This window comes from Eremomyces bilateralis (genome assembly GCF_010015585.1).
Source record: "Eremomyces bilateralis CBS 781.70 unplaced genomic scaffold P152scaffold_1, whole genome shotgun sequence".
In the NCBI taxonomy this organism is placed as follows: Eukaryota; Fungi; Ascomycota; class Dothideomycetes; order Eremomycetales; family Eremomycetaceae; genus Eremomyces; species Eremomyces bilateralis.
The window spans coordinates 1,211,577-1,227,922 of record NW_022985067.1 but is presented as its reverse complement, the minus strand read 5'-3'; the positions used below and the strand labels follow the sequence as shown (position 1 = coordinate 1,227,922).

Genomic DNA, 16,346 nt, shown 5'->3' with positions numbered 1-16,346 from the left:
GTTAGAATCAGTTATCCCACTCTTGACCTTTCGGCACTTGTTGCATGGAAGCGCACCCAATTTCTGGTAGACTCATCGTCCTGAAATGTGATGACATTTTGGCATCCATTCGAAAACACCACAGGTCCCGGCTGTGGTAGTTTGCCTGCTGTAAACGTCAATACTACAGTGCAAGATATTTGCGTGACGTTAAGATCGAAGTCATCCAACACGCTTTTGTCTGTCGGGTTGGACCAACGTCAGAGGTTCTGCCGGAGATAACCCGGAGTTCCGCCGATTCACATTCCAACGAGCTGTCATGACCCGTGAACTGGACAACTATCAGAAAGTCCACAGCAACACCACGACTCTCCAGCTCCCACCCCCGCCCATTTTCCCACGATGAAACTATTTGCAGGTGGCCTCCTGGCCATACTTTTCAGCGTTTTTCAAATATCCGTCGCGCACAACATCCAACTCAAAGCGCATTCGCGAGAATGCTTCCACGAGGAGCTGCACGCGGAGGACAAGATGACGGTTACGTACCAAGTGGGCGATCGGGAATTCGGGGGGAGCGGGAATCTGGAAATTGACTTTTGGGTACGGAAACGTTTTCACAGAGTTCTAAGCATGGTTGGATTCTCACACGCCAATAGATCCAAACCCCATCCGGCGCCAACCAAATCCACGAACGAGCCACGTCCATGGGCGACCACTCCTTCATTGCACACGCGGACGGCCGGTATATGTACTGCTTCAGCAACGAGGCCTGGTCGGCGAACACGAAGGAGGTGTCGTTCAATGTGCACGGCATCGTCTACGTGCCGGAGTCGGAGGCACCGCAGGACCCCCTGGAAAAAGAGGGTAAGGACCGGACGTAATGATGGGTTTGTGAGTCTTGCTGATGGAAGGAATAGTTCGCCAGCTGTCGGAGCTGGTCTCACAAGTCAAGGATGAGCAGAGCTATATCATTGTGAGGGAACGGGTGCATCGTAATACGGCGGAGAGCACGAACTCGAGAGTCAAGTGGTGGAGTACCATCCAGATGGCCATCTTCATTGGGCAGAGTATTTTCCAAGTGTGGTGGCTGAAGCGATTCTTCGAGGTACGTTTGTTTCCGGATGGGTTGGGAGCCGCGTCGCTAATGATATCCACTATAGGTCAAGCGCGTCGTTTGATTTGGTTCTATTAATTTCGTTGAGTCGTCTTTTGTACAAACCAGGAATCCGCAGATCGAGCAGATCAAACGGAATGAGTCAGCATTCGGAGGCGCATCGGGTCTCTGCCGGCGTTGCAGGCTATCGGTGTATGTTTATGATGCAATGAGATGTGCATCTCGGTTCCCTCGAGTGGAATGAAGGAATGTACCTCGATCCTAATTTGAGTCGCACTCCAGTGCTCATATATCCGCGACTCCAAGTGATCCATCTTCCCCTTAGCTCATCTCCACATCCTCGTCCCCTTTCCCCTCCGCCGTCTTCTTGACCCCTTCCACAAACGCCTCCACGGCATCCCCGCCTCCCATCGGCATCGTCCCCCCTCTGACATAACCCCCATTATCCACCTTCAACTTCAGCGCATCGCTGATCATCGGTAAGCCGCCGTCCCTCAGTGCGGCCGTCAGGACCCCTAAACTCTGCACCAACTGCGGCGACCGCAACACGCGCCGCAAAATCTCCCGTTTCTGATCCGTGTCGATCGATTCCACAATGGCGTCCGCGACGTCCGAGTCGGGGTCGATGTCCGCCATTTCTTCGCCGCCAACCTCTAGAAGAAGGATAGTACGGGGGAGGTGGGATGATAAACGGTCGATGAAGTCGGGGGACGCGGTCTCGATGAGTGGGATCGTGGTGGATGGGGGAAGGAGGTCGTTCAGCGTGGTGTAGAGTTTCCCGCCTTGTTGCTGGGGAGGGGCTTGGCCACCGTTCAGGGATTTGAGGAAGTTCTGGACTGCTTGGGAGGCGTCGGACGGAGCGGCCTGGGACTGGGCAGTGGTTGCACCTCGACTATCGGAATAAAGGGTCAGCCGGGTGACATTGAATATAATAGATGACAGCGTTGCGTCTATTCTAATACATCATGCAGCAACACTGCGGGTAATGCTTGATTTTTCGGTAGACTCTTCAAAACGCCTTGGAGCGCCATCGACAAACGCCAAATAACTTCGAGATTTCTAGGCTCACAAAGAACGCCAACCGCGATGCACAACCGAATGGAATCACCTACGCTCGAGCGCCATCTGCTCCACCCTCCCTGGCATCTTCTCCCTCGTCTCGGACATCCCCGCCCGTCGCGTCTGGCCCCGCTCCACCGGTGCTGTTCCGTCTGTCATGCTGCGGTTCCGGCTGTTCAGCATCCTCCATATTCTCATCCTCGTCCCCATGCGGCGGATTCCCGCCGGACTTGTATTCCCGATACATCTCCTGGGTATCCACATCCGGCCCCTCTACCAGTAGCGTGTTCACTACGTGCCCGAAGAACAGATCCTGCTTGGTGAAGACGCTGGGCTGGTCCCGGAGGCCGCCGGATTGCATCCAGAACATGTGGCGTTGTGACGACGAGGAGAACTTGAGGACGAAGATGCGGCCGTTGGTCGGGGACTTGACGTTTCCCGCGGTCAGGTTTTCGTAGGGGTTCTTGATGACGGGGTCCATGTACGGCCAGAAGGTGCCGTCACTCGGGATCATCATGAGTTCGAGCTCGGGTTGGTCGATCGGAGCGGAGGTCGGCCGCCAGCAGAAGTTGATGAGATCTGGAGAAGAGTGAGTGGAAATCATAGGGGGATATATTGCGCATCATACCATCACTGGCATACAGGTATACGAAACCTGGAGTCGGGATCGCCTTGAATTTCTGGGTGCCCTCCTGTAAACAATCAGTACTCTGTAGGCGGAAGGGTCGCAATGGCCACTGACGTCGTACTCGCATTTGCCGGCTCTGAAGGTTATGAGAGGGGTGATTGACGCCATTATGGGAGGATTGTAGAAGCCGGAGCTATGTCTGGTTCCGGTGCTAATAGGTACAGTATGAAAAGAGCAAAAGTGAAGCTGAACGAAGCTCAAGTCTGGATGGCATGAAGCTGTACAGTAATAGCTGGGGATTGGATTGGGACTGGATTTCAAGATGGGAACGGCGCACGTGATATGTGGGAATGTTCTGGGATCTCAGTGCACGTGATCTAAAGCAAAGCACACGTGATAAGATCCACAAAATCACGTGACATTATCTACGCCACACTGCTGAGGCATCAGGCGTGGCGTGGGTGGCCACCGGCAGATTCGCGGAAAAACCCGAGAAGCGAGCCCACCCACAGTCCACACACTTGGCATCACAGGATTTGGCGCACGAAGCGAGACCTCCTTCACCTCCCCAACTCCCGCCCAACATCAACCTTCCCACTCTCCGCACACTTCACCCACCACCACAACATTCCCATTTCGACCCGGATACCTCCCGTTCGCCGAGGTTTCTTTTCGAGGAATTCCCTGGAGCAGGAAGTCCCTTCGCCATAATGTCGGCCACCCAGGAGCAGCCGACAACGAAGAAGTTCGGGAAGGGGGAGAGGACCATCCCGGCCGCGAGCCAGAAGGCCTCCAAGTATTATCCTACGGATGATGACCCGAAGCCGAAGCAGGTGAGAAACATTCGCTGTCCGGTTCTGAGATGTCGATGGGCGTCGTGGTCGCTGGATTTGCGTGCCGAGCACACTGTGCGCGATATCAAATTCGAGGACCACCTCCTCCATCACAAACCATCGAAATTGCATTGTGTGAAACAAGACTGACTGTATGCCTTCATGGTCGCAGGTCCGCAAAACCATCCGCCCGACCAAACTCCGCCAATCCCTCCAACCCGGCACCGTCCTCATCCTCTTGGCTGGCCGCTTCCGGGGCAAGCGCGTGGTCCTCCTCAAGCACCTCGGCCAGGGTGTGCTGCTCGTGACCGGTCCCTTCAAAGTCAACGGCGTTCCTCTGCGCAGAGTGAATGCCCGGTACGTCATTGCGACCCAGACGAGAGTGGACTTGAAGGGCGTGGTGGACGAGAAGGTTCTGGAGAAGGTCAGCGTTGAGGGATACTTCACCGCCGATAAGGAATCGAACAAGGCCGGCGAGGATGCCTTCTTCAAGCAGGGAGAGAAGCCAGCGGTACGTTGTCTCGCTCCGATCCTGTGGATAAAATTACATCGACGCAAGGGACACATCTAACATATTGTCATAGCCCAAGCAGGTCAGCAGCGGCCGCGCGGAAGACCAGAAAGCCGTCGACCAGAAACTGCTAGCAGCCCTGAAGAAGACCCCGATGCTCATCGACCTTCTCGGATCGACATTCAGCCTCCGCAAGGGTGACCGACCGCACGAGATGGTGTTCTAAGCGAGCGGACCTTGTCCACGTCAAGTTGGAGGAAACGGGATGGAGCCACGAAGGGCCAAAGGAGTGAGGAGGACACTGGGGAGGGCTAACGCTCCCGACCTGCACTGTCAAAATAAAATCCAACATTCTGCAGGGCTTACACAGGGAAAGTGGAGTTTACTGCACGGTTCGTTGCATGCACATCGTCATGTTATTCTACGCGGAACGGGTTCAAGGGCCGCATTCGAGCAAAATCCAAGCATTTAGATTACCCGCCGACGGAGGATTGACTGACTGCATATGAGCGCTCGCTCCCGGATCGTTATTGATTGTCCTATCCACGCCTGCTGCCCAAGGGTATCAATTCGAAAGCCACGAACCCAGTCCCATCCAAGATAAAGCAGTGGAAAATCCCCCATCCACCCCGCGATTGCCCAGTATGCCAACTACGCATTCCTTTTCTTCCTTCCCTTCCTTCCCATCTTCGGCGGCTCTTCCATCTCCCCGTTCTCCCCGTTACCCCCACTACCACCCTCACCAGGAAGCGTAGCCTCGACCACCTTCCCCTCCTCATCCACCTCCCCCACCAAAGTCCCATTAACCCAATCCAACAGCCCCCACGGCGCATAGTTCCCCTTCCCGCCGCTCAGGAAATGCGCCTCTGTCCGCCCCGCCACCCCCGTGACCCTGACCGTCCACGGTAGCATCGTGTACCCCGAGTACGTGAACATCTCTTCGAGGGAGATGATCGCGGTCCATACGAGGTAGGTGACGATGTGCATGCGTAGAGCGTAGGGCGGGAGAGTGGTTGGAAGCCATATGCCGAGGAAGTAGGGAAGCGGGTGATCGTAGTGCGCGAGGAGGCAGAACGGATGGGTGAAGTAGTGTTGGTATGATAGGTGATATTGAGATGGGTAGCCTAAGGGAGTGCGGACCCGGGTGTGGAGGATATATCTGTGGATCACATATCGTAGAAGCTGTGCGGATCAGTTAGAATGGTCAGATTAAACGTGCGAGAGGCGAAACACATGAACGGCAAAAATCAATGCGCTTGGTAAAAATCCCACTTACCCCTCGCACTGCGAAACACGTCGCCAGCTCCGTCGCCATGGTATACGGCATCGGCAACCACACCGAGACTCTCAACGCGCTCTTCCTCCTCAGCACTCCCACCAACACCCACTCCAGCCCTCCCTGCAACGCAATCCCCCCGAGCAGATTCCCCGCCGCCACCGCCCCCACCATCGCGATGCCCACCGCCCCCCCAATCCCTTGCGCCGCCGGCAACGCCTCCTTCCCCCCCCTCTTCACCGCGCTCGCCACCCCCGGCAACAACACATCCACTGCCATCGCCGCGCACGCGGGCAGCACGAAGCACGCGCAGCGCACGAGCAGGGTGCCGGCCAGCTCGATGGCGAGGGGCTGGTGGACGAGGGCAATACCCCACCAGTTGGCGGAGAGGAGGAGGAGGTTGAATTGGGTGGACCAGGAGGAGAGGAAGGGGAGGAGGAGGAGGGAGAGGGAGGGGAGGAGGAGGTGGTGGGTGAGGAGGAGGGTGGAGAAGAGGAGGGAGAGGGTGGTGAGGGTGCCGGTGAGGGTGGTGGAGAGGAGGGCGAGGGGGGAGGGGCTGCTGGGGCGGAGGGAGAGCGGCATGGTTTGGTTCGGGGTCGGCGGTGGTGTGGAGGGCGATACCTGTCGAGGTTGGTCGCGAGCGGGTTAAGGTCGTGGATGGAGGATGCGCCGCGGTCGCGAGTGGGTGTACGACGCTAGGGTTGCTCTGAGCTAGATCATGGAATTAAAGCCCATCAAGGTATATACAAGAAGGGTGAAGATGCAGGTGATTCATTGCCTAAGCTGGTCGTGAGAAAGGATGAATGCAAGCTTTCAGATCAACTACTCAAGGCTTCGGTTAGTGGTGCCTGACATAGCATGCATGCACCATGACGTTTTTCGCGGCCTTGCCACTGGGAGCGAGTGAGAGTCGATCCCAGCCTCGATGCCAGGACTGGCGACAAGCATCAAACATCACCCGGCGACGTTGCTATTCACTGTGGCATCGGATCGTCGTTAGTATGAAGGATGTCCATCTGAGATGTCCTTCATGCGAGTCGCCAGACTACGATTCAAGAGAACGGAGTCCGAGACTGGTTCATAGGAAATTGTAAATTACCGCTTTCCTTGCCAACGATGACAGATGAGCTGGCGGGTCATTGTACAGGACCACCTTGTCTGGTTGAATATCATGAATTATGAAGCATTTCGGCAGGAAATAGCCTTCAACCTTCGTGTGAAGTCGAATGAGGCCTTCTGCGGCTGTTTTTGACGCATCTGGCAGTCTCGGTCTTCGTTGAAGGCCGAAGCTCCGTCCTGAACTCCTGATAGGACCTGGAGTTAAGCGCAGGCGTAGGTATCACTAACGCCAAGGCGGGGAAATGGTTAAACCGCGGGCGGCCGCCTGATTACCAGTATCTAATATCAGGGCTTTGTCTTTCGACCTTCACACTTCAGTAATCAGTAATCAGTAAGCAGTTCTTTAGTTACAGACGGCCACAATTCACACAAGTCTAACAGGATAATCAGATCGACCCGCGTCCACATACGCGGGGATATCCATTCAGCGCTACTGTAGCTCCATGGTGGGGATGGGCCGATACGGCTCTGCGCAGGGGTCCGCGACTGGATCGTGAACGATAACAATTGAGTATTGACAGGTTGGGGAAATAGTCGAGCATGACGTCGCACGCAATGATGCAAACTCGGCCGGAGTGCTCGTTTTGCCGTGGCCGTCTTACTGTTCTTCCACACCTGCATGCGTAAAAGGTGTGAGTACTCGCGGAGGAATTCAGGGCACCATTCTTGATTGCCTATCCCGAGCAGGTGGTAACGCGGCGTGATGATCACGGGAGCGGAATCATATGCTGTGTTGAACGTTAAACAACAAGTTCAAGCATTCTTAGGCTAACCCTGTCACTGAGATAGATTACTAACTGCCGAATAAACATTGCGGGCCATGAATGTATCTCGGGGCGCGGGTTGGTCTCGCATCGGCGCAAGCGGAGATATTTCCCTATCGCCGTCCGGTCCATGTGTCTATACCATTCGGGCATTGAGATGTGCTATATATACGTGCTATGCAAGAGATTGAATATTGAAATTTGGGGTAGAAATAATTCATTTAGCTTCTTTCAACGCGACGAACAAGCTGTACTCCTCATATTCTTCAAGATGACGATTCTTCTTATTGGCGGCACCGGCAAAACGACCACGCGCGTTGCAAAGCTGCTCAGCGCTGCAAACCAGCCCTTCCACCTGACCTCTCGCCGAGGACCGGACGCTGCGCCGCATGGATATCCGGCCATCAAGTTCGACTGGACCGATGAGACGACGTGGGCGAAACCCTTCGAGAAAGGAGACATCGACGCCGTGTACATGATGGAGCCGGGTGTCTCGCAGCCTTGGGTGCCGATGATCAAATTCGTCGACTTTGCCAGAGACAAGGGCGTCAAGCGCTTCGTTTTGTGTACTGGCAGCTCAGCTCAATTTGGCCAGGACGGAATGGGCAGGGTCTGGGAGCACTATGTTAATACGGGTGTCGACTACTGCGTGCTTCGCCCGTCTTGGTTCATGGGTGCGTGTCGTACTCCCAAATGATCTCACGTTTCGGCCACTGACACAACACCCATTTCGCAGAGAACTTAGTGGAGCCGGGCCTTTTGTACACCATCGGCCAGCTGAATACGATCTTTACCGCCTGTCAGGATGGGCAGATTCCTTTCATCAGCGCTGACGACATTGCGGAAGTCGCGTTCCACGCGCTAACTGATGAGAAGTCACACAACTGCGACCATCGTATTCTCGGACCCGAGCTCCTAACATACGATGACGTATGGTCATCTTCTCCATAGTAGACTTGTAACTTAATACTAACACGATATCGACAGATTGCCGCAACGCTTTCCAAGGTCCTTGGTCGCAAGATCGAGCACGTCAAGCAAGACAAAGCCAGCCGGTGCCAGGGCATGATCCAGGCCGGTGTGTCGGAATACGTCGCACGTTTATTGACCAACCTTGAGGTCATTGCATCGACGAACTTTGAAAAAAGGTTGGGAGACGCGGTTGAAACAGTTACGGGTCATCCTCCAAAGAGTTTTGATACCTTTGCCGAAGAGAACAAGACTGTCTGGTCGCAGTAATAGTTTTATATATAGGTCTAAATTAATGTCATCCTCTCCGTTTCACTACTCGTTGGGGACTTTGCCCACCTTCTGCCTAGAATATCTGTAGCAAATCCTCTGTCTATGAAGTTTTAGCCACAGTCCTTCCGATCCCCTCCAAATAAAATAAAAATTATGACAGGAAGCCCAAAAACAAAAACACATAGTAATGGGAGTTCCCATGTAGTTACCCATCGTAATGTATTGATGGCTTTGGTGGGATAAAATGGATCTCGCTGCTCGCTTGAAGGGGTTCTACTCGGCTCCTTCCTCTATCAGTATTGTCGTCGCTGCCTGGGTCTACCCGATCTTTTCTGGACAAGGAGGCTAGATTTGCCTAGTTTGCGAGCATAATAAATCAAATGGATTCATTTATAGAAATTCATGAAATGTCCTAAGGTTCATAGCATCCTTTGGCACGGATTGGGTCATGCGTATATGCAAATTGGTCTGCAAAATTGGAATTGCCGTTGTAAATCGTTTCCTGTCCCATATTCAATCCTCCCATTCGGAGACCCTGGCCTAATTCTCTTGCTTATATGCCGTGTATTCGATGTCGTCGAACAAAGCGACGAGAAAAGGGTTATTATTGTTGACAGAGATGTCCAGTTGCGTTAGGCCAGAGAACTCCTTGCGGAAAGTGACCTTGTTGTACTTGGCGCCGAAGGACTGCGCTGCGTAGTCTACCTGCTCGAAAACGGTATCACCGTCTTTCCTCCGGCCAAGAAACTTGATTGTACAGGATGCCGGCACATTGACGGGAACGAAAGTATTGATTATGCAAGCGTAGTAGAGGCTTTTAAGGTCAAATGTCTGGAACTTGTCCGTCGGACAAAGCTGCGGAAATACACGGCCGACAGCGCTGAAGCCGATGAAGTTCTTGGGCGAAGGCGGAGCGAAAAAAAGAGAGAGTGTGTCATCCGAATAGACAAAGTCCCGGTAAAACAGCGCCCCATACTGATTCACGCGTTGGGTGCGGGGCAGCACAGTACCGACACCCGAAACTTCAAGGTCATCGAACTGGAAGGGTTAGTACTAGGCATTTGAGAAAGCAAGGTTAACGATCTGTAGTCCTTACATTGTCGGTAAAATCCGTCGCGACTCCAGGCGATGGCAGATATGGTAGATCTGGGACAGGTTCCGGGGCAGGAGCGGGAGCGGCAAGAATACTCGCCAGAAGAGCGAGGACGGTAAGGACCTTCATGTTGATAATGGAGTAGAAGGAGGAGGCAGAAGGGGTGTCTGGTGTACAAGCTAGGTGAGCTCTGTTGATGATTCTACTGGGTAAAGATGAGGCTGAAGTTAGAAATGGGGATGGAGATGGAGATGGGGATAGGGTAGGTTCCAAATTATATACTGCCGATCTCTCTGCAATACTAACCACATATCAAAAGCACATGCCCGGGTCTCGGAAATGAGTATAATGGATCTGCATAGCACCCTGCAATGTTATGTGCTCTATCTCTCTTCTCGAGGATTATTGAGACCCAGTACAACATTGTGCCGTGGTAGCAGAGATTCAGTGCTAGATGCGACACTTTGAGATGCATGCATCGAGAGTACGAGTCTAGCTCCGGTCCGATGCTATAGATCTTGCTCCTATAGTCCGTATCTGGATCCGAGGAGGGGGAAGGCGCCGCGGAGAGGCGCTCCATTGTGGAATATTCCCAAGATCGGACTTCGGGGTGGAAGTGTCTTAAAATATCCCAAGATCAGGCGCATTTAAGGACCATCGGCGACATGGACCTTGACTATTTTAGAAGTTAAAGGAGCGACATAGAGCAAAAATATGACAGCAACGACTGGCGGGTTGTGAGTACCCAAAGAGAATGCGTCCACGGGATTTGAATCAGTTGAACGGGTAAGGGTCAAACGAGAACTCTGTAGGGATAGTTACCTTGTCCTGATCGTACGAGTAGAACATCGGAGTAGGGATCACGAAGCCTAACTGGAAGATTGTAGTTGCTTGACCTACCCAAACAAGTAAATTTGAAGGCGCCTGAAAGTTATACAAATGCTGTTGATCTTGGAATCGGACGTGCACATGCTCGATCGATCGGCTGTTACACTGCATTAGCTTCGAGTTAAGGCTTGAGATGGAGTCGATTAGCGCTATCTTGGAGAACTATTAGACTACCAGGAAAACGCATATGGGTTGTGGCATACCTACCTATGCATGACTGTCCTACAATCCTGTTCTAGAAGGTAGTAAATTTTTCTTTGTTGTGATGCCATCGCAGGCTATATCCTCAGTCGATATGGCTGATGGCATAGTACAGGACCAAGCGATCAGTCGCCCTCGGTGTTGTGGGCCCAACCCACAAAGGATTCGGTAAGCTAGTAACTCCGCCAGTAACATTGTTGAATTGCTAAAGAAGAAGAAAAGATCTCTTCTCAGAACTGCTAATTACATTCTTGTGTTGTGGGCGGCCCATGCACATATCCCGTGCAGTTCCAGTTGGTGTTCCGTGTTCTTCCTTCTCAGGCCGCAAGGCTACAAATACAGTCTAGGCGAAGCCCAAGACTTTCACAGACGTCGCAAGATGCCCGTTGGTTTCTACTGTCCAAACATTCTTTTCACTGCCCATTGCCCCTAGGCTAAGCCTATTTCGGACCGCTTAGTCTTTTCCCATGTATTCAGTTATGTATCTTCAACTGATTTTCTAGCTAGATCTCCTTTTGGGGGAGACAATGGGAATCATCAATATCAATTTGCGTTGTGACTCTTCAGTAACTGAGCTGAAGCAGTGACCGTGCTTAATCATCACCCACGTACAATGCGACAACAGAGCCCTAGCTGAGATAAATAATGTCAAATCAAGCGTCGCACAGCTTCAACCTCATCGACCAACTCCTTGGTATCTACATGCGGGACATGCCATGTCTGTGAACCGCACCCCTCGCGCTTCACGAAAGGGAGAGATCCCCCCGCGGTTTCGTACTGAAATGGCAGAGTTTGGGTGCTCGTGGGGCGAAACCGCTGATCCGGCGACCCGTGACGGCGTGTCAGAACTGTCGTACAGCCAAAGTGAAATGTGATGGCCAGAAAGAGTGCGACCGCTGTGCCAGCCGGGGCATTGTCTGCACGTACACGAATCCCGAGGCGGCGAACGGCGACCATCGGTTGCCAGCACATGGAGTGTCACCGCAAACAGGGGTAAAGACGATTCCCGGGGAAATGATGCATTTGAACATGGTCGATGCCACGCATCGCTTCTCTATGGACGGCGCGGCATATGACCACACGATGGACAACATGGGGTGGCCGAATGAAACGACCCATCAGCGTCTTGACGACTTTGACTGGGAGAACATAGATCCACTGGACGTTGGCTTCTACGACAGAAGCCATGACTCCTTATCAAGTGGCCTGATGGGATTGACACCTACGTCCAAGGAGCAGACCTTTGACCACCAAACCCCTCAACTCAACTTAGACATCTTCCAACCTGCAACACAAACCGCGCCACCGTTTCCAGCAAACTTCACAAGCACCTTAGCCCCGTCTCCTATCAGTCGCCTCTCGTCCTCGAGCACGCTATTCTCATCGTCCAAATGCCGGTGCCGGGAAGATCTGGCTGTTCTCCTTCCCGAAGTCAGTGATGCCATGCAGGGGAAGCAACCCCAACTCGACAAAATATACAAGATGACGCAGAAGGTGATACAGGGTTGTCAGGACATCGTCGATTGCACGGGCTGCCAGATTGGCTGCACCGACCTGATTTGCATGGTCGCCATCTTCCAACGTACAGACGCTTGCTTCGAGTACATTGCCAACGCCGACCAGGATAGCTCGATCCCCATGAGCTTCGGTGGCTTGGACGTCCCGATCAACGACCCGAAGCTAAGAGCCATGCTCGTCATGAATCTCATCCAACAGGCCACCATGGTTTTGGACGCAGTCAGTATCAAGGGACAGGATATGTTACGAGCGCTGGGCGCTCCATCCGCCTTGGCACAAACGAACATCGACTATTTGGAGACGGTGATTCGAGATTTTAGAGAAGTTCTTCGCAAGGCTGCTGAGTTCGCCAACTAGTGGAGATTCATTCCTTCATGGGCCTAGGACGAGTTTCCTCGAATTAAAGAGCCAGCTATTGGACATCTTGGCGGACCTTGGTGGTGGACGCTCTACAGGTACTAGTTTACTTAAGTGTTCTATTCACAATGATCTTTTTTGATGTACCTACTATTCTATTACGCTTGATGCTCGACTAATACAATCTTGAAACTGGCTACTCTAACGACAAGAAATACTCCAATAGTCTCCCTTTCACCTGGATGCAGGGCACCCATTCTCACTTGACCAGATTATTTCTCCGCTCTGGCCTCTAGTCTTCTCCAGATGTCGTTGAGCTAGACATTCTCGATTATCTTTCTAAGCTGCAGACACACCACTGCTCGCAAACAACCTTTCCTTCTTCATGAGCAAGCTCAGGAGGGCGATTAAGGAGCCAGCCGCAATGACAAGCACGTATGTCTCACCAATAGCGTCCGTAATTGCACCTAAGACTTGATGTTTAACTTCTGGGGTGAGGCGCTCCAGGAGTCCACCTGCGGCACCTTCAATTGCCCCCTGGATTTCCGACGCCGACATATTCGGTAGGATCTTTGAAATGCCTTCCTCACTCAAGTTAAGGAAAACTGAGTTACCGATGGCAAGTGCCATGGTAATGCCAAGGAACTGAGCGAGGGTGATGAAGCCTACAGCAGGTGGGATGTCCTCCGCCTTGACAACAGCCTGCGCGACTGAGAACGAGGCCTGAAGGAACATTCCCACGCCGATACCAACGAGAACGGTGTAACCATATATACGACTCTCGCTGGTGTCTTGGTCAACCGTATACATCAGGGCACTGCCCGCGACAGTGAACAAACCGCCGACAAGATACCAGGGCATGTAGTAGCCCAATTTGGCCATGAGGGCTCCGTTAGCGAGGATGGTAACAACCATGACGACAATCAGAGGCAGCAGTCGTACACCCGCCTGCAGTGCACCATCGCTGCGCGTGAACTGGAAGAAGAGGGGAACAAAGTAGATGGGAATGAATGCAGAAGCTCCGGATGCCGCCGTAACGCTGAAGAGAATCAGAACGATCTTGGAGCGGAAGAACTGAACTGGGATGATGCGTCGTGCGACCGTCGTGAAGATTGTCCACACCTGCTGGATTCCAAGCAGTATGAACAGGACACCCGACGTGACGAAGAGACCGATAATACGACCGGAATCCCAGGGATAGGTAACACCGGCCCAATTGATCGCCAAGATGAAGCTGGTCAAGCCACCCATAAGCAGGACCGTTCCAACATAGTCCGTTTCAGCGGCACGCTGTTTGTAGGGAACTCCAGGGCGCGGGTCCTTGCTGGGAAGTAGGAAAAGCCAGGCCGGGGCGCAGACGGCACCGATGAACAGATTGATATAGAATGCCCATCTCCAGCCGACCTTGGACTCGCCAAAACCTCCACCGATCACGGGACCTAGGACGATGATCGGCTAGACGGCTGCAACGATGGTGTTGTCTAGAGCGTAGAGGAAGATGGAGAATAGCACAGCTATCATGGCTGCTGCCCACTTCCAGCCAACGATGTCGCGAGGTGGCACCTCGACAACTGGCTCTTGCTTCTCGTTATCTGCAACAGGGGCATCAGAACCTATTGAAGTCTCAGTGCCATAGTTCCGGAAGTGAGTTTCGACTTGGAGTTTTGGTGAGGCCGACATGGCGGAGGTTAATGTTATATTATTGTCCTATTTAATCAGTCAGCTTCGAAAGGAGCCTCGAAGATTGCGGGATATAAACTCACAAGTTGGATTGCGCTAGTGATAGAAGAGAGATTGTCGCGACTGGAGTTGATGAAGGCTTGCAGCTTTTCTGTACTGTACAGGGAAAACATTGTAGCAAGTCTTGCAGGCTGATGCTTTTATATGTTTGTTCACTGTCGATTTATAATATCGATGTTAGAAATCAAACTTCAATTTTTTTGAAGGAAAAACATTACCGATCATGATGTTTGCCGTGTCCCCCTTTGGTTCATCCAGCCCGATATAGGCAATTATCATACGGAGTACGGAGCCTCACGTTGTCCATCGCGCCCCATAATTAGCCGCACAAGGGCTTCAAAAGTGGGTCCCGAGCTCCAGTGAGGATTACCAAGCGTACCAGAGGGCAGAGATATCCTATTCTGGTAGTGAATATTCCGAATGACCTCAATCTTCCCAAAAGGGAAAGCAATTGCCCGCACAACCCATTTTCCAGGTGATAATATTTAGAACAATATTGGGCGTGTGGCACGGGTAATCAGGAACCATCCGTTTGGCAAGCCGCGATTCCTGAGTGTGGCTTTGGCGAAACTGGGCATCGGGAAACGTGAGACATTTCGTGGATGGTGGTGGGGCAGATGGCGTGGTTGATCGCGAAGAGTTGTCTAAGTCCCGCTGTCCTAGCTCGACCGGTGCAGTCTCTTCGGTGTCTTCTGTTTTCCCGCCAAGGGCAGAGCGGACCCATTTAAGCAGATCGCCGAACTCGATCAGAGACATCGTGGATTCGTGGCAGACATATCCTGCGCGCACTTGAACACTAATTCAAGCTTGAGGGCAACATCCATGTCCATGAGAGCGGTATGAGTGAGGCGACGCCCATAGCGACAAGGTTTGTGCTGTCGGTAATCTTGCCCGGCTCTACGCCGACCATATCGGAAAGGATGAGAACTATGTTCGCTCTGACCTCTGAACCGACAGATTGAGAACCGTTTGGTGGTTTCAATCGCACTGAAGGAGCTTTGGCTGAGACGGATGCCATGGCCTCGTCCCTGTCAACCGTCATAGCAACCGTCGGACATAGTTGATCTAGGCCGGAAGTGGATGCCCAGAATGATACCGAGAAGTTGCGAAGTGCGGCTGTCGAAGATGAAGACGTTGCTTGAGAAGGGTCGGTCAGTAGGACGATGGTGCATTGCAAGCACATCGAACACCTCAGGATTTTCCTCTAAATCGCAGATGAGTGGTGGTAGGACGCCCGCTCAACTCCATTTGAGATAAAGGCTTCACCGTCTGGTCTCTGGGTCATACAGTTCACGAATACGCCCGGCAAACTCGCTGCTTCTGCCGACAGCTTCGTGAACTCCACGGAAAACTTCGGAACAGTGGACGACGTCGGCAAATAGCTTGTAGATAGCACTGCCTTGTAAGATGTCGTCCGCATCGCCGCTTCCGAGGACTTCCAGGCAGCGTTTATGGGCGACGAGTCGCTCATATCTGCAGAACTCACACAATAACTCGGCATCGTCTCGAGAATGGAAAATGAGTCTTCCAGACGCGTAGAGAGCCGCCAACGTCACTTCCAGCAGGGTTGCTGACGATCTTCCACGACCCCGTGCGACGAGGTTGATCGACCCTGTTGCAACAAATCAGGCCACTCGGGTGGAATTTCTGCAGATGGGAGCTTGATTCCGAGATCACGAAAATCCACTTGAAGATCCGATATCTGAAATTCTGGACGCAAGCTCCACATTGCCTCGGTCGCAATGTCGAGCTGAAGGGTAGAGCCAGCGAGTGTGAAGCTTCACGGGTCGTTGAAATAGGCAATGCTAGCCGGACGGTTACACGGCGAGCTCTCGTTAGCACTCGCCACGAGGTTTTCCACTACCTCGAGGTCTGCTTCAATGCCCATCACGGATCCTCTGTCAGACTCCCAGGAGGCCCTAATGAGGCGTGAACGTCTGGAAATGACATTTAGTCAGTCGGAACGCGTCAAGGCACTCGCCACGGTCTGTGCAACGATCTCACCAAAGCTGTGGCTCCTGGAA

The 16,346-nt window shown here is 52.8% G+C and overlaps 9 protein-coding genes across 9 annotated transcripts; 5 read left to right on the top strand and 4 right to left on the bottom strand.

Moving 5' to 3' along the window:
* Positions 1 to 488: 488 nt before the first annotated feature.
* P152DRAFT_453831 (transmembrane emp24 domain-containing protein 2 precursor) lies at positions 489 to 1,488 on the top strand. The gene is made up of 4 exons (XM_033678460.1): positions 489 to 579; positions 636 to 843; positions 897 to 1,084; positions 1,140 to 1,488. Exons 1-4 carry the CDS (start codon positions 511 to 513, stop codon positions 1,155 to 1,157), a joined length of 483 nt encoding a protein of 160 aa, XP_033538876.1. The 5' UTR covers positions 489 to 510; the 3' UTR covers positions 1,158 to 1,488.
* P152DRAFT_453828 (uncharacterized protein) lies at positions 1,139 to 3,017 on the bottom strand. The gene is made up of 4 exons (XM_033678459.1): positions 2,895 to 3,017; positions 2,781 to 2,844; positions 2,206 to 2,731; positions 1,139 to 1,985 (listed from the first exon to the last, which is right to left on the bottom strand). Exons 1-4 carry the CDS (start codon positions 2,946 to 2,948, stop codon positions 1,415 to 1,417), a joined length of 1,215 nt encoding a protein of 404 aa, XP_033538875.1. The 5' UTR covers positions 2,949 to 3,017; the 3' UTR covers positions 1,139 to 1,414.
* A 473-nt stretch (positions 3,018 to 3,490) lies between these two features.
* Positions 3,491 to 4,350, top strand: P152DRAFT_387510 (60S ribosomal protein L6-B; the record flags this gene model as incomplete). Its single annotated transcript, XM_033675889.1, has 3 exons — positions 3,491 to 3,613; positions 3,786 to 4,124; positions 4,198 to 4,350. 3 exons carry the CDS (start codon positions 3,491 to 3,493, stop codon positions 4,348 to 4,350), a joined length of 615 nt encoding a protein of 204 aa, XP_033538874.1.
* A 244-nt stretch (positions 4,351 to 4,594) lies between these two features.
* Positions 4,595 to 5,424, bottom strand: P152DRAFT_453827 (uncharacterized protein). The gene has a single exon (XM_033678458.1). It carries the CDS (start codon positions 5,109 to 5,111, stop codon positions 4,776 to 4,778), a length of 336 nt encoding a protein of 111 aa, XP_033538873.1. The 5' UTR covers positions 5,112 to 5,424; the 3' UTR covers positions 4,595 to 4,775.
* P152DRAFT_12088 (uncharacterized protein) lies at positions 5,244 to 6,159 on the top strand. Its single transcript, XM_033673703.1, has one exon. The coding sequence runs from the start codon at positions 5,375 to 5,377 to the stop codon at positions 6,047 to 6,049; it is 675 nt and encodes a 224-aa protein (XP_033538872.1). The 5' UTR covers positions 5,244 to 5,374; the 3' UTR covers positions 6,050 to 6,159.
* Positions 6,160 to 7,554: 1,395 nt separating this feature from the next.
* On the top strand, positions 7,555 to 8,522 carry P152DRAFT_463465 (NAD(P)-binding protein; the record flags this gene model as incomplete). The annotated part of the gene is made up of 3 exons (XM_033680500.1): positions 7,555 to 7,957; positions 8,020 to 8,213; positions 8,271 to 8,522. 3 exons carry the CDS (start codon positions 7,555 to 7,557, stop codon positions 8,520 to 8,522), a joined length of 849 nt encoding a protein of 282 aa, XP_033538871.1.
* Positions 8,523 to 9,065: 543 nt separating this feature from the next.
* Positions 9,066 to 9,747, bottom strand: P152DRAFT_445356 (uncharacterized protein; the record flags this gene model as incomplete). Its single annotated transcript, XM_033677851.1, has 2 exons — positions 9,066 to 9,563; positions 9,622 to 9,747. 2 exons carry the CDS (start codon positions 9,745 to 9,747, stop codon positions 9,066 to 9,068), a joined length of 624 nt encoding a protein of 207 aa, XP_033538870.1.
* Positions 9,748 to 11,388: 1,641 nt separating this feature from the next.
* On the top strand, positions 11,389 to 12,752 carry P152DRAFT_12438 (uncharacterized protein). Its single transcript, XM_033673723.1, has one exon. The coding sequence runs from the start codon at positions 11,722 to 11,724 to the stop codon at positions 12,580 to 12,582; it is 861 nt and encodes a 286-aa protein (XP_033538869.1). The 5' UTR covers positions 11,389 to 11,721; the 3' UTR covers positions 12,583 to 12,752.
* Positions 12,753 to 12,921: 169 nt separating this feature from the next.
* P152DRAFT_445354 (MFS general substrate transporter) lies at positions 12,922 to 14,435 on the bottom strand (the record flags this gene model as incomplete). The annotated part of the gene is made up of 3 exons (XM_033677850.1): positions 12,922 to 14,037; positions 14,128 to 14,289; positions 14,346 to 14,435. 3 exons carry the CDS (start codon positions 14,433 to 14,435, stop codon positions 12,922 to 12,924), a joined length of 1,368 nt encoding a protein of 455 aa, XP_033538868.1.
* Positions 14,436 to 16,346: the final 1,911 nt, after the last annotated feature.